General features: G+C 40.8%; 1 protein-coding gene across 1 annotated transcript in view; it reads right to left on the bottom strand.

Moving 5' to 3' along the window:
• Positions 1-1,962: 1,962 nt before the first annotated feature.
• LOC144507926 (pendrin-like) overlaps positions 1,963-16,862 on the bottom strand; it is a 52,849-nt gene continuing 37,949 nt past the window's right edge. Inside the window, exons 17-20 of the mRNA XM_078235481.1 lie at positions 15,163-15,217; positions 11,820-11,965; positions 9,588-9,671; positions 1,963-5,273 (exon numbers count right to left, since the gene is read on the bottom strand). Coding sequence (XP_078091607.1) covers positions 5,250-5,273; positions 9,588-9,671; positions 11,820-11,965; positions 15,163-15,217 — 309 coding nt within the window. The 3' untranslated portion in view covers positions 1,963-5,249. The remainder of the gene's footprint in view (positions 5,274-9,587; positions 9,672-11,819; positions 11,966-15,162; positions 15,218-16,862) is intronic.

Genomic DNA, 16,862 nt, shown 5'->3' with positions numbered 1-16,862 from the left:
CCCTGCTCTCCCTCTTCCCTGTCTTAGCAGCTTATACTGCTCTGTGCTGCCTCTGCTTCTTCTCCCAGTCATGTTCCATTTCAAGGAGCTAGCCTGCCAATACAGCCATGGCCAGGAGCAATAGCTTTATGCAAAGTCTTGAAGTCAGCAAAAGGTCCATCCTGCACATCACATCCTGTCGACATTATTTGGTGCTTTATGGTGATGACCTTTCACATGAAAGGTAATTTAGCTGAAACATCAAGGGTGGGATCTTATAGCCTTGCTCGAGCCAAAACCGTAAAATCCTGCATGAGTTCAACGGACCTTTCCATTGTCTGCCCCTCGCCCGTTCCAATTCCCGTGGCGGACAGGGCGGTAAAATCCAGCCTGTTTTACTCTCCATTCTGGCACACCATTTGCTTGTTTTTATTTCAAGTTTCCAGTATTTTTCTTTTACAGTGACATTTGCTGCAGCTGTTGTAAGCTTGCAAACTCTAGTTGAACTGTATGAATCAACACAAGACACCAACAACTAACTTGTACATAGCTGATGATCCCTTTATTTAGCACTGGTGGGGGTTGCTTCTGCTGCAGCAAAGTGTGAGATTAAGAGTACACGAGCTGGACTGCTGAGCTCCAAGATGGCACAGTTGATATTAAGTCTTCTCTGCACATATGACACGCAAGCTCACACCCTTACCAACATGACAGCTGGTGTAATGGGCATATGCACAATAGCCACCCTGTTGGAGCTCTAAGTGCACTCGCTGTAGCTAAACAAAATGGGCAGTAACAAGTCTGATTTCTTGCCCCATGTGTCTGATGAGCAAGGTATTGAAAGCTCCCCCCATTAGCAATGCAAACTCAGGAAAGTCTATTTGTGTGAGGATGCTGTTTTGTTTCAGATCAATCATATGTCGGAGTGAAAGGACAATAAAAACATCCTGTCAGCTCTGTAGATTTTTCAGATCTTAATTTTACGTGCCTGTTAATGTTAAAGCATGCTTTATATCAAAAATGAAGTTACAGATTTACTGGCTGAAAACCACTGTTTGAGTTTAAAAGACTGAAACTGCATTCCAATGATTCGAAGATGGCTGAAATATTGCATGACTGTACCTTGTACGTTGCAAAGTCATTGGAGTCAACTTTAGAAAACTCCAGCGGAGACCATGACCTTGAAGGAGGGTGAATGGGAACATCCCCTGAGCCACTCACAGAACATCCAGGTAATCACCTGGTGTATTCACCAGGTTGGGGCCTACACAATAGAACTAATCACCTCAGATAATGAACACTGGCTGAGAAAGGAATTCACACATCCATAATCTAATCGAGTTGAAATCATTCATCTGGAATCCACTAGTCATGACTATATTTGAGTCACTGGTCGATTGGCAAGAGAGAGAGACAGAATCAGGTTACAAGTCAATTAACCTGTTTTTTAAAAAAAACTGATTTTCTGCAGGCCACAAAAGGACAAAGGTCAAAGAGGTGCAGAGCCCATGCAGACCACATTCTCTCCCTCCATTCTACCTGCAAGTTTGAGTCCTGTGTGCTGACTGCCCATTCCCCTGCCACGGGCAATGATTTAAGGAATAACCCCCAGTAGTCGCTGATTCCATTAGAACAGAGATGCACTATCCATCAACGTATTTACATCGTCTCAACACCAGATTCAGAGCGGCCACCGAGCCCAGTCTGAAACTATCACGCTGCTTAATCTACCCTCTCATTTTGTAACTTACTGGTGTCTTTTAACATCGGCATTAATTTAAAAAAGATTAACACTTTCACCAAGAAAGTGAACAGGTGTATAATGAGCACGTTAAGTAGTAATCAACCAACATTTCTCGAAAATACCAACTCTGAATGCAAAAATCATTTATAATTGTCTGATCCCCATGCTGAAACCTCAGTAACAGCACTCGGAGGTTGTCAGAATAAAATTGTTTAAAATAAGTAAAATTGAAATATTACAAATATTCAATATTTATTTTATTTAACTTGTTGCAAAATGATTAAGATATTAATTTCACATCCTGATTCAGAAACTGAACATTCTTTCATAAAAACATATTAAAAGAAGATTTGACAGTAAATGGTATTGCTTCACTCTGCAAGTCAACTTATAAAAGAACTCAAAACCAAAAGGTTAAGCTGGAAGAAATAATCTTATTGACCTTTTCCCTTGATTTCAGTTACATGAAAAGATGAATCATACTAACCACTTTGCCAAGTTCAAAAAAAACCAAAAGAAAGCAAAGTGGTAAATGATTTTCAGCTGTTAAAAATCACCGTGTACAATCAATGGACTCTACCCAGCCAGCCAATCACAGATGAAGAAACCTTCCGAGTGGGTAACACTCTAACACTTGTCCCAAGCAGCAAGGAGAATCAAGAAAATCTGTGGATTATTATTCCAGTCTTAAAGCTTACACTTGCAACTCCCCCAAAAGGTGACCCAATTAGCATATATAAGCCATTGTTTTCCACTGTACATATGAGCATCTTAAATAACTTAATAAACAGAGTGCAAACTGGTTTTAATGGAGCTTAGTCAGCCTATCTGCTATACAACAAATAAAACTCTCTAATCTCTAGTTTTTGTTCGAGACTTATTATGTTGTACTCCTATCTTTCAATTGTGCAAACAGAGCCCTGCTTCCAACTCCATTCGTTTCAAAATGTCAAGTTATACGTCCTCTCAATTTTCTTATCTCTAATGAAAGTAAGTTCAGCTCCCTGAATTTCTCGTTCAGCATTATGACTTTAGGTCCGAAAATAAAGCCTAAATTATGTTCTTTGAAGTCTCTTCAGTGTTCTTTGGTTGGCTCGGAATTGTATACAATGTTATAAATCACATCTTGACAATGGGTTACCGTAGGTTTGAATCAGGCTGTTCTATATGTACCGACATACCTGCTGATAAGACTCAAGACTGACTGGACTGGAGCGCTTCATGCCAAGATTGAAAAGTCTCATTCTTATCTTTTCAATGTTTCATGTTTAGGAGCTCATGAACAGTAAATCAAATGTAAACTGGACAACAATTGTTACAGATGCATTTTGGTTGCAATATTTAGTTTGAATTACATTGCTGTCGCTTCTAAGTTCCAAACTGCGCACAGGAAATACAGTTCTTGATAGCCGTCTTGGAACATTACTCTTTTATACCAACAAGAAGATGTACAATGTCTTTGACGGCAACCAATTAGATGCTTATGCTCCAAAACGAGTTTACAAAACTTCTCGCATATTCTGGTTAAGATAAGTCTGATCATGATGCTTCTGAAAGTTCCAGATGCCTTGTGGGTAAACAAACACCAAACACAATAGAGACAGTCCGATTTTAACTAGTTTACAACATTTATACTTTACAATCACAAAAGAAATCTAACCATCACCTCTGCATTCTAAAGTAATTATTACCATTGATAAAGAATTTTTTTCCCAAATTAACAATTTTATTTCCAAAAATATTTCTGCGAGGTCTTCATCATATTTTTCCCTGCAGCATGATTAAAATTTTAATTTTAAGAAAGATTGAGAACTACAAACATCATCTAACATAAAGAATCACGTTAACCCTGCAAGGGCTACTAAGCATTTTTTGAAAATTCTAACAAGAATCAGAAAATATCATAGATATATAGTTAAGATTCAATAATTCCATAGTTTTGTTTTCTAATACTCAGCAATGTTCCACGTGTATGATTTGCATTATACTCTTGTGCTATGAATTCAGTTATGATAGATAATATCTGAATTGTGAACAGTTCAATGAACATGCTATGCAGAAAAGCATTTGGCTGTGGAATTCTTTTTATAAAACCAGGCACTTAACATTGGATTTTTACATGGATAAATGGGTTCCCCTAACCATCAGGAACCTGGATGTGGTGGGCCATCTGTAGTGTTCTTCCAGGAGCCAGCCAACTAAGAAGCCCTGTCACGAAACCTTGTCCAACTCAGAACAAGACGACCAGAGAACCCAGAGACCTAAAGGCCTACGGTGATTTCTAACTGGCCACCCCACAGGGATAGGTGGACGCTGCTGATGTAGGTAGGAGACCACGAGCTCTAAAGAATTATAAATGTGCAATAAAAAATGGTTGGTCACAGTTTTCATTGTGGAGGGTGATTGACCCCACGGGATAGCCTGTGGGCACAGCGGAGGTCCTCGGGCAACTGGCTTAGCAGCAGGGTGGGGGTGAAAGCAAGAGGAAGCTTCACTGGCCTGCCAGTGGCAGGCCACCTCCAGCCACTGACCAGACTGGAGGCTCAGCCAGGGGCCCCATCTGCTGTCAGGAAGATTCCAGTGGGGCCACTAATTTGCCGAGTGGGCACATAATTGAGCCTATTAACTACTCACTGCAGCTGGTTAGCCTCTATATTCAAGATTATGCGGAGGCAGGGCTGTGCTGGCAAGCCGCTCCAATGCGATATTCTCTCATTATGCTTCCAGTCCTGCCTCCAAATCCATATCTGTGGGATTGGGAAAATTTCACCCTTAGTGTTTATAAAGTAAACCCAAAACAGAGAGATAACAACACTTTGAGGATAAACGTTCGGAGCCTGGTGGATATGGTTGGCTAAATGTCACATTTTGGGTTAATGTTGGTTCAGTGCCACTGTACAAGGTTCATTTTGACATCTTGTTAGCATGACCTAAAAAAGGGTCTACAACTACTACTACTACAAGTACTTAGCCTCCATGACATTGTAGGAAACATGGAAAAAAGTGTTAGACCATCACAAAAAATAAAAAAATCATTCAGAACATTAAAAAAAAATTGCAATTATTATGCTGTGGGGAGAAAATAAACAGTGCAATCAAACACTTGCAATGGTGAATGGCCTGCATGATATAGATTTAACTGATGGGGGAGATTCTACTGCAGGTTAATTTAGGCTATTCTATGGTGCAACACTACACCTTGCTTGTCAATGTCATCACATCACTAGTATCCATACAACATGATGCCCATTATTCGATGAAACAATGAATAATTTTAACTCCCAGATAAAACAATTACAGTCACCACTGCAAGAATAATAAGGCAAGATTGTAGTACATTTTATATACATAAAAATAGATTCTGAGATTACCAAATATCATTCATGTTCTAACTGTATAATAGCACTACAGCTGTATGGTATGGGAGACAGCCTGAAGCTGCAATGTGTAACCACAGTATGTTGAATAATCACGTATGTATGGCCAGGAAATTTGCATTGTTCAGGAACATCTGCATGGATGTGCTTTAGTAGCTGAATCCACGGTGGCCCTGTAAAGAAATATTTGAAATTAATCATGACAAGTCTTTTTCCAGAGCAGTAAATTGAACTGTAATAGCTAAAAAAAGGCAAACATTAATGCTTGCTGAAATGGAACATGAATAACAGCAATGATCTTAAGATGTTATTAGCTGCAAACTGCTTTCCTGGAATAGTTTTATCTAACAATTAAACCACGAGGAATGTGGGGCTAATTGAGAATCCGGATGTATTTTTCATTTGTAAATAAAACACAAATAATAGGCACATTGATTGGGGTGTGATTTCAAGTCATATTCACACTGCGTAAGCATGTGTACGTTCATCATAGAATCCCTACAGTGCATCAAGTTTGCACCGACAACAATCCCACACAGGTCCTATCCCTGTAACCCCATGTATTTACTAACCCCCTAACACCAAGGGGCAATTTAGAATGGCCAATCCACCTAACCTGCATGTCTTTGGACTGGGAGGAAACTGGAGCACCCGGAGGAAACCCATGCAGATAGGGGGAGAACGTGTAGACGCCTCACAGACAGCCACCTGAGGCTGGAATTGAACCTGGGCACTGTGAGGCAGCAGTTCTAACCACTGTGCCATTCTTGCAGTTGTTGTTATTAAGGTGGTAAGGCAATAACCTGCACGCAAGCGATTTCTAATCAGTGTGTGTGCTCTATTTCCTTGGTTCCTGCTTATTGGTCGTCTGTTAAAATAGCATGGGAAAAGTAGTAAAAACACTTGACTTCAACACCATGGAAACACCAGCTGCATTGTCTGGAGACAGGAGCTGTTGTTATGGTCAGCTTAACTAATTGGAATAACTGTTCCAAGCCAGCAAATGAAAGGCCAACCAATAACAAGCAACTAATCAGGACATGTCATAGAACGGGGCAAGTAGCATCAAATTGCATTATAGGCAGAGAACACAGGTCATGTGTGTCTTGCTGCATGAGTCAACTTTCACAGTAAATCACTCCAAGGAACTCCAAGTACCACTTGCGACTATTGGAAAAAAGCTTAGAAGCTGCATTAATATGGGTTTTGTTGGATAAATTTGCGTCAGAGGTCCAAACTTTGGTGAAAGATAGACTGTTTTGAAATAATGGTGGTAGATATATTTGGTTAACACATCAACTTAGATGTGAAGTACATTTATTTGTACTATGGGTAAGGAATTTTCAATTAAAATTAGTTGATGTGGATAAAAGGCTACAGCCACACCAGTAGCTGGTCACATATTCTATTGGACAATATCGTCAAAGAAAGATACCCAAATTTATTAAACTATTTTTGATTTTACCAAAGGTCTTTAGTGCATTAATTGGAAAGCACTTTGGGAGTTTAGTTGGCCATTTCACTGATTTTATTTCTTTCAGAGATAGACTGAAGACTTTGAGGTGGTTGCTCTTCAGATGTAATTCTTAGTGAATGTTGGACAGGCTATTCCACTATGGAGGGCAGTGTGCAAGCTTGATTCCAACATTCGCACCTTACTGCAGGCAAGGCTGGATAAGCAGCTGAAGCAGACATCTAGGGTGGGATTTTACGGCTTTGCTCTATCCAAGACTGGAAAATTCCACCCGAGGTCAACAGACCTTCCCATTGTCCGCCCCACTCGCCTCCTCTGATTCCCATGGTGGGTGGGGCAGTGGAATTCTGGCATTTGATGCAGTTTGTTGTTCAGTAACAGCTGCCAAAGTCCTACTCAGGATACTATCAGCTAAATTTGCAAATCCGGTGCATCTGGCAAAGATTCTTTGACACTTTTAAGTGCTTGAAAAAGAAAATTGTCTCATTTTATTGACAACCAGTTGATCCACAATAGATATGGTTCAATGGGTACCATCTGGTCTATTACAGATGACTGAGTAAGCCATTCTTCAGATGTAGAACTACGCAGTTCAATTGTGAGGGCAACACAGTCAAACCTAGTCATGTCTTAGATGAGCACTTGGAACGCCATTACTTACAAGGTTATGGACCAAGTGTTGGAAAATGGGATTAGAATAGACAGGTGCTTATATCTGTGCTGTAAAATTCTATGGGTGGGATTTTCCGGCCACGCTTGTCCCAAGGCTGGAAAATTCCACCCATGGTCAATGGACCTTTGCATGGTCCATGTTCTGCCGCTGCCCGCTATGATTTCCAGGGCAGGCAGGACGAGAAAATTTCATCTTATGACTCTTCACCCAAAGCCCAACTATAATCACTTATCAGAGCCTTAACAATATCAATAACAGAAATCAGGAATGATTTTCCACTCCTTACTCAGGCCCACTGTCACCTTGGCTGAGAGCAGATAACTCAATCATTGATTAGGAATCAGAAACCTCCGTGTGGCTGTTAAATGTTGCCTTTCTAAACCTAGCTATTGGGGAATTTCAGAGAACTCTGGGCAAGATGTCTGGTGACGTCTGGTAGCAGTAATGGGTTCTTCTGTACTCAATCCCTACAACTACTGAAATGATGGATTTTGGGGACATAAAATGCTGGGGGGAAAAAACACCAAGAAAGAGGTCATCCTGAATGGTAATGCAGTAGAGAGCTATCCGGGTTAAGAACTGATAATAAATGAGCCATAGCTTGTTTCTTTTACTTCAGCCAAGTAATAACAAAGATACAGCTCCAGCTTTCAATCACCCATGAATCAAGTTTAGCCCTGCAGCTTTCAACCATCCATGAGTGAGTGCAGCCCTGGGTGATTGCCAAGGAGAAAATTGGCTATTGTAATATTGAGTTCTCATGAAACAAAAGTGTTCGTTGGATTCAAATGGCCTTGCTTAAATGGGCTGGATTCGTATATCAGGTCAAGCCAACTTTTCCATGTTTAAGAGACAGAAAAGGATATTGGACACAACGTTCCAACTTGGTGCTCCAGCAGGAAGCATTGCCAGTCAAGAGAAAGTATTGGAAATTCAGTCATGTACAGCATATAAACTTCTGATTAAATGGTCAGAAAATCATGTTTCATGCATGGCTTAATTTCCAAAGTGCACCCTCTGGCAGCAAAAACAAAATTGGAAAATGACCACTATTTATCCTGACAGGTGTTAAAAATACTGTAGTCAGTATTCTCATTGCAGCTACAATCAAGATCCACATACCATGAACTAGATAGTGAAACCTTGCACAGTAATGAGTTTTGGCATGGTTTTTCCAAACGCTTCCTTGAAATTGTACTTTACTGTTGTACTTTTCTTTCCCTGTCTCTCTATCCTTCTTTTCTCATTTCTTTATTTTCTCTCCTCTCATTCCCCGTCGCATATTCACCACTTACCCTCTTTTAAATCGGTCTTTCTCAATTTCCCCTCTGCCTCTCATATTGCTCTTATTCCCTTTTGTCTTTCACTCTGCCTCTTATAACCTGCTCTCTTTCGCTGTTATTCACCCTCATATTATTACACAGCGGCACAGTGGTTAGCACTGCTGCCTCACAGTGCCAGGGACCCGGGTTCGATTTCCAGCTTGGGTGACTGCGGAGTCTGCACATTCTCCCGATGTCTGCATGGGTTTCCTCCGGGTGCTCCGGTTTCCCAAAGAGATGCTGGTTCGGTGCATTGACCGTGCTAAACTGACCCTCAGTGTACCCGAACAGGCACCGGAGTGTGGCGACTAGGGGATTTTCATAGTAACTTCATTGCAGTGTTAATGTAAGCCTACTTGTGACACTAAATAAATAAACAGTGCAGCATCTATAATCCAGGTAAAAGGATCTGGCTAATTTTCCACAGTAGCAGGAGTCCGTCATTCAGGCCCTCAAGTCTGTTCTGCTATTTTATTAAATCATGGCTGATCGGCACTTCAGCTCCACATCCCTCAATGCCCTTATTATCTCCATTTTGAAAATCCCAATTGAACTTGATTATCACAGGTACAGGCCTGTGCTCATGGCAATTTTAATACTGTACCTTACTTGCTTTCTCTTTAAAATTCAAATGTTTACTCCAGGCCCGGCCGGACTCCTGATAGGGCGATGCATTCAAAAAACCAAAAGGAGCAGTTCGATAGAAGCCAGTTACAAGAGACAAGTGAAGTTCATGATGCACGTGTTGGCTGTTGCTACCACATACTGTAAAATTGTTTCTGGTATACTGAGCTAAATAGATGCTGTATTATTTGCAGCTCAGACTGCACTATGCGTTAAGCTGCTGCTTTTGCAGTTTCTCAGTAAACCAATTCATTTACCTTTGAAACTGAGGCGCAAGGATGAGAAAAGCCTAATCATACCATCCAAGGAGATTGTGCCCTTGGGAAATGAGTTGTTCAGGTGAGAGAATTCTTAGGCTATCATATACTAGATATTTGAATACCAAAGCATTTACCTGATTCTGATCTTCTAATTCTTCCACATCATCTTCCAGCTCTGACATTGGAATTGGTTCTTTTGATTCTTGCATGAGTGATATCTAAAAAGGAAAATAAGTTAACAGATTAGTATTGTCGCAGAATAACAAAGGGGAGTATATATAGATAACTATGACGCAACAAAGATTTAATACATCTGACAGAAATGACAAGGGTAAGTTTAACACTGCACAATATATTTTGTATTATTGTGCTTTTTCACTAAATCATGCTCAACATAGCAAGTGTATTTATATCATCCATTGTGCTCATGATGATGATTAGTTGCTGGAACACAAACTGTGTCATATACACTTCCACATCTACAGTGCTATTAAGGGAGCGCCATCCGTAAGGCCTGCGGGATACCATCGGTGATTTAATATGATAATAAAAGTGGAAAGGCCATCTTAACATCAGAGCAAATACCTCCCTGTGCCATCAAGATATTCTTACAAATTGTCTCAGACAATGTGAGGTGTGGTGTGATCGGGACAGAATTCTTAAATGGACAGCACCAATCCGTCCACTTGTTGAGGAAGCTTCGGAGGGCTGGATTAGGGCTCCTGATTAATCAGAAGTGACATGCGTTATGAATTATGATATATTATTTTTGCCTCCATGTCCGACATGCCAAGGTATAGCACACACATTGCAGAAACATAGCGCGAGATTCTCTGGCCTTCTTGTGATATGTTTCTCAGTGGGTGGAGGAGGCCTGCCATTGGGAACCTCTGGTCCCGCCACTGTCAATGGGATTTCCCATTGATTCTACCCCCACACCGCTGTGAAATCCATGGCGGGGTTGCGCCGCCGGCGTGAACAACCAAAAGATCTCGCCTTTAAGCTTGTGCATTTTAGCCCAAAAGATACATGTTAAGTTTCATTACATAGAAGCCCTTTCTTTCTTTTAGTTTTCTCATACTGGCTTACTCAGGTGCCACTTGTCCCTCTTCTACAAAATATTGTCAATTTTAATGGATATTATCTATTGTGTTTCATTCTTTCCTTCCTCGACAGTGCTCCCATCCTAACAGAAATGTCTATATTTTACAGGATTTAGTTCAAAATGGACAACAGAAAAAGGATAATGAGAAAGCACAAAGAGAATGCAGAATTCTGGTCCAATATACATCCCTGTCCCTCTCACAACCTAACTCTTTGTTGCCTCAGTCTCCGTAAATGTCCACTGAACAGTAAAGGAATATTAATGCAATCCCTCTGGAGGTGGAGATAGCCAGCATTGACTGTTCTCACACTTCAGGAAAGGCTGGGGGAAAACTGTGAGATCTTCAGGGAGTATCTGATCAGAATTTTGTAACAAGGTGGATTAATTTCTAACACAAATAGAAATAATTGAGTATGACATGACAGCCATCACAGAGACATGATTGCAAATTGACCATAGCCAGGACCTGAATATCGAATGGTATTTGATATTTCAGAAGGACAGAAAGAAAGGAAAAGGAAGTGGGTTGGCTCTGTTAATAAAGGATGAGACCAAAACAGTAGTGAGAAATTATTCTGATTTGGAGGGTCAACTTGTAGAATCAGTTTGGGTGGAGATAAATAGCAACGGATGGAAATCACTGGTTGAAATAGTTTGTAGGCCCCCTAACAGTAGCTACAATACAAAAGGGGAGGCGATGGCCTGATGTTATCATCACTAGACTATTAACCCAGCAACTCAACTAATGTTCTGGGGACCCGGGTTCGATTCCCGCCACGGCAGCTGATGGAATTTGAATTCAATAACAAATATCTGGAATCAAGAATCTACAAATGACCATGAAACCATTGTTGATTGTCGGAAAAACCCATTTGGTTCACTAATTCCTTTAGGGAAGGAAATCAGCTGTCCTTACCTGGTCTGGCCTACATGTGACTCCAGAGCCACAACAATGTGGTTGACTCTCAACTGCCTTCCAAGGCAATAATTGCTGGTCAGCCAGCAACGCCCATGTCCCACGAATGAATATTTTTAAAAATGTAACACTGAGTGGAGTTGAGGCCGCAATCAGATTGGCCATGGTCTTGTTGGGTAGTGGAGCAGGATTGATGGGCGAATTGCTTGCTCCTGTTCCCATTTCTTATGAATTGTAAGCGCTATGTTTTGCAAGTAAACAGCTTGTGATCTACAACACCCTACTACAAGATTTCCTATCAATAGAACCAGAAATCCGTTAGTGAACATTGTAACGTTCTCCTACCTTCTCAAAAATAGGATCTTGTATGTCTTTATACATAGTCTGAGTATGTATGTAAACAACAGCATCATGAACTGTGAGGTACAAGATGTCCTTTTTAACATTGTCATCAAAAAAGCCACAGCTCTCCATTTTCCCCACAATGTGGTCTGAAATTAGAATGATAAAAATATTAAAATCATGAGGCTGGGAGCGAGTTTAAGTACAATTCATTGTTTTTTTTTGCAGAGTATGTCATGCCACTAAATATACTGGTAAAAATAGTGTGGATATCAACATCCTTTCCTTTCTGTATAAATTGGGAGATAAAGTCTAAATCAAGAATTGAATCTTATAAGGTAGCCTCTGGATAGGTGATATTAGTGCCTGGAAGATCTGCATGAATTGTGAGTATTAAAATTAAAGGACTACCAGCCAGTCTTCTAAGGCATGGATCACCAATCTGGAGTACAATGCTTTACCTACTTGACCCATCAAGCAAATCTAGGTAACTATGACTGCTGTAAAAGTGGAGGTCAGGGTGCCACATAACCTTAAACGTCAAGCTCCAGATGAATTAAAGACTTTTTGCCTTTCTTTCAAAACAAAAGGATTATTTTTGATCTCTCGCAAAGTACGATACGTTGAATAGCGAAGCTGACAGATATGCACTCATAGACCTTCTTTGACAATGCTCACATTGAATGGTGGGTTTTATACGAGATTAAGATTGTTACTTCAAATAGTTTTGCCAAAAAGCACTGGCATTGGCATTGTGGTGGGGGCTGGTGTTCTGATTTCTGGTGGAAGGGTAGGGCGAGGCGAGATTATCCCTCTTGAAAGTAGTCCAGTCTTCTAAATGACCCGAGACTCCATGATGACTGATCAGTTCTAACTGATCTGAGCGATGGACTGCAGTGAACACATTTATACTTCAACAGCAGAATAATGTGTTCTGTATTCCAGGATATAAGGCACTTGCTCTCCAGATAGGAAGGAGGTTGCACAGAATGCAAAGATATTCCATTCCTCCAATTCAAATGTGGAATAAGTTGACCAAGTCCTCTGAAAGGAATGTTGGGCAAAATCTCACATGCAGATATTCCAAAGATGTGCGGGTTAGGTTGATTGGCCAGGTTAAAAAAATTGCCCCTTAGAGTCCTGGGATGTGTAGGTTAGAGGGATTAGTGGGTAAAATATGTGGGGGTAGGGCCTGGGTGGGATTGTGGTCGGTGCAGACTCGATGGGCCGAATGACCTCCTTCTGCACTGTAGGGTTTCTATGATTCTATGATATGTACAAAGTTAACCTACGAGGTCTTTCACTTTAAAAATTATATACCTGTGTATATTTTTTTGCTAGGGATCCACTAAGGCTCCTCGACAGCATCCTCCAAACCCACAAACTCTGTCAACTTGAAGAAGGGCAGCAGTGACATGGGAATACCACAATCTGCAAAGTACCCTCCAAATCAATCACTAAGTTGACCTGGAACAATATTTCTGCTACTTCAGCATCGTCCTCTCCCTAACACCACAGAGTGGGTGTACCCATGCTGTTTGGACTGCATTGGTTCACAAAAGCAATTTTAAAAAAAATTCTCCCTGCTGCTCCTGAAGGGTTAGATTCTCTTAGCGAGCCATTCTTTCATGGCTGGTGATTATTATCTGACACCTCATCCAAACAAGCGTTATTCATGTGTTAGCCTCAACCTCAGGCTGTCCACCTGTGGAGGATATCATAATTAGGCATAATACTGTCCTCAATATCCACACATACACTTTCCATAGTGATCACTGCAAAGCCATCTAGTAAGTCCCCATTATAAGTTGCTCTGCTTCAAGTCATTTTGCATTAAAGTCACGCAATTTTTAAGGCCAGTATTCATCATTTGCGTCTTCAATTTTGATTTAATGTCATTTTGCGCTGCTGCAAGTCATTTAGCATCATCATTGCGCGTTGATATGATGTCAGAACCCATAACTTGATCGGCATCATTCTGAAGCGAGTGCGACAGGGGGTGTTTGTTCGCACTGGAAGGAAGCGTGATCTTTTACAACAAAAAAAAAACCCTGAAGTAAAATTCTCAACAAAGAATACCCAAATCAACAGGTTATTCTTTTTCACAAGGAAGAGGTTGAAACTTGGGCTGCTCATTTTGTGCAGAAAGTCAGCTTCTTGATTTTACAAGCAGATTTTAATTTTGGAGCCCCGGGTGTGCACACTGGGGAGCTTTACATTGGGTGAGACAGAGAGAGACTGTTTTAAAGGCCAAGAGGGGGGCATTTGCTGCAGCACACAGGTAAAATTGTTTTCCTTGTCTCAGCACTTATTTGGGTGAAAAATACAGCATCCAGTACTTACTCTTCAGGAGGCTGATTCTGCAATTTCCTGATTACTTTCTTGCCCTTGTTCAGCTTTGCAGCAAGCGAGGCAGAGAAGCCATCTTAAAGGCAGTGAGAGAGCCCAGCATCAGGGTGCTAATCACTCAATAACACCTCCACTGCAAGGCCTTAGGGGTGTCCCCAAAACATCCGTGAAGAGGTCAAGCATCCCCACTAACCTCATGGTGACTGACCAAAGTCAGAGAAGCTTCATTTAGGAAGACAACAACCACAAAGACAACTGCCGGGAACATGCAGAGAGGAAGTCAAGGAGGCAGAGTGTAAACCTGCAAACAATTTATCTAACTGACCCTCCAAGAAACACATGTTCCAGATTTGGCAAAGTCTACAATTACCCATTGGACCCATCAGCAGAACCAGAATGAAAACAAGTCAAAACTGAACAAAAGGGACTGCCCAAGAAGAGAGAGATTAGTGAATATTATCCAACTTGAATTTATACAATATTGCTTCTCTATTTAGTGATTTATTTTATTTTGCAAGTTATTTCAGCTAGGAATGCATACTACACATCTACATTATGTTATTTCAAATTTCACATTGAATGACATTCAAAGCAACCTAACTCGAGTTTTAACATTGTGGACCTAGGATTCGCTTTAAGTTGTTTAACTTAAAGTTGTTTAATTTAAAGTTGTTATTTTCAGGAACACAAAACCACAACTTTAAGTGAGGACTCACTGTATTGAGATCATTGATTGCATTCAAAATAGAATGAAAGCTATCAGTTGAACGAACACAGCTTCAGATTGACACAATCCTTTTACTCTTTTTATTAGGCATTTCAAGTGGCTACCAGCTTGGAGAGAATAAAGAAACCTAATTCTCTGAAAAAGGAAATAATTTATTGAGGTTGCTTTGCACATTTCAAGCTTTATTCCATCAAGTACTCTTTTTTTCCAATATCATTCTCCAATGTTTTCACTGAACATTTAAAAAACATAATAATGAAAACCAATTACCGTCATAGGCTGTCAAATACACCTTAACGCCTATTCGTTCAAATTGTCTGATAACCTGCAATAAACAATCAGCAGCAACATGTCAGCAAGGGCTAATCTGCACACCAGATCATATAAATATTGCTGAGATAAAAATCACACATTGACCAGAGGAACAAATTGTATGAAACAGCCAAGCTTATAGTTTGTTTTTTTAATACCAGCAAACAAAGGCAGTTAATGATAATCTGCCAAAGAATAACTGCAGGAATTTACACTTAACCCAGATAAGCTAATGTAGGAGGGATACTGAAAAATTGTAAAAAGGGCACGGATTAAGCAAATGGGGATTAAGTTGCATCTGCTATCTTTAAAGAGAGAGAGAGAAAGAGAGTACGTTGTGTATGTAAGAGTGAAAGATGAGAATACAATACAAATAGGGAAAACACCAAGTATATAAGTATACAAGGTTTGTGGTATCAACTACTCCCTGTGGTAATGAATTCCACAGGCTTGCCACTCTTTGGATGAAGAAATGTCTCCTCATCTCCGTCCTAAATGGACTATCCTGAATCCTCAGGCTGCGACCCCTGGTTCTGGACTCTCGAACCATCAGGAACATCCTCCCTGCATCTATCCTGTCTAGACCTGTTAGAATTTTATAAGTCTCTGAGATCCCTCCTCATTCGTCTGAACTTCAGCAAAAACAATCCTAACCTCGTCAATCTTTCCTCATACATCAGTCCCGTCATCCCCGGAATCAGCCTGGTAAACCTTTGCTGCACTCCCTCGAGAGCAAGAACATCCTTCCTCAGAAAAGGAGAACAAAACTGCACACAATACTCTAGGTGTGGCCTCACCAAGGCCCTGTACAATTGCAACCACACATCCCTGCTCCTGTACTTGAAACCTCTTGCAATGAAGGCCAACATGCCATTTGCCTTCTTTACCGCATGCTTACCTTCAGTGACTAGTGTACAAGGACAGCCAGATCCCGCTGCACACTCCCCTCTCCCAATTTCAGGTAGTAATCTGCCTTCTTATTTTTGCAAGAACAACAACAATGGATATTTCTGGAGCTATACCTGGGACTAAAAGGAGTGAGTTTTTGGCTTAAAACCTATGCAAATGAGAAAGTTAAGGGACAATCATTTAAAACTAAACTCACGAAGAGCAGCTTAATAAGATGGCATTACAGTGAATTTGCAGCACTGAAATAAGCCAGCCAGCCCTAAACAATTTTTGTTATGGTTGATTAGGGTGGCACAGTGGTTAGCACTGCTGCCTCACAGCATCAGGGACCCGGGTTCAATTCCGGCTTTGTGTGTGCATGTTCTCCCTATGTCTGCATTGGTTCCCTCCGTGGTGCTCCAGTTTCCTCCCAACAGTCCAAAGATGTGCAGGTTAGGTTGATTGGCCATGCTAAATTGTCCATAGCGGCAGGGGGACTAGCAGGGTAAATGCATTGGCATATGGAGATAAGGCCTAGGTGGAATTGTTGTCAGTGCTTGCTCAATGGGCTAAATAGCATCCTTCTGCACTGTAGGGCTTCTATGATCCATCATCCACAAGGCTTCCTCCCATTCTAGTAAGATATCCATCTATTCCTTTCACTCTCATGTGTTTGTATAGTTTCCCACGTGCTTATATAGTTTCCCATTAAATGTATTTCTTCCCCTCAACTATTCCATGTGGTAGCAAGTTCCATATGCTGACCACTC

Source organism: Mustelus asterias, chromosome 19, assembly GCF_964213995.1.
Source record: "Mustelus asterias chromosome 19, sMusAst1.hap1.1, whole genome shotgun sequence".
NCBI lineage: Eukaryota > Metazoa > Chordata > Chondrichthyes > Carcharhiniformes > Triakidae > Mustelus > Mustelus asterias.
Note: the sequence above shows the minus strand (reverse complement) of the source record. Positions and strands in the feature narration are given on the sequence as shown.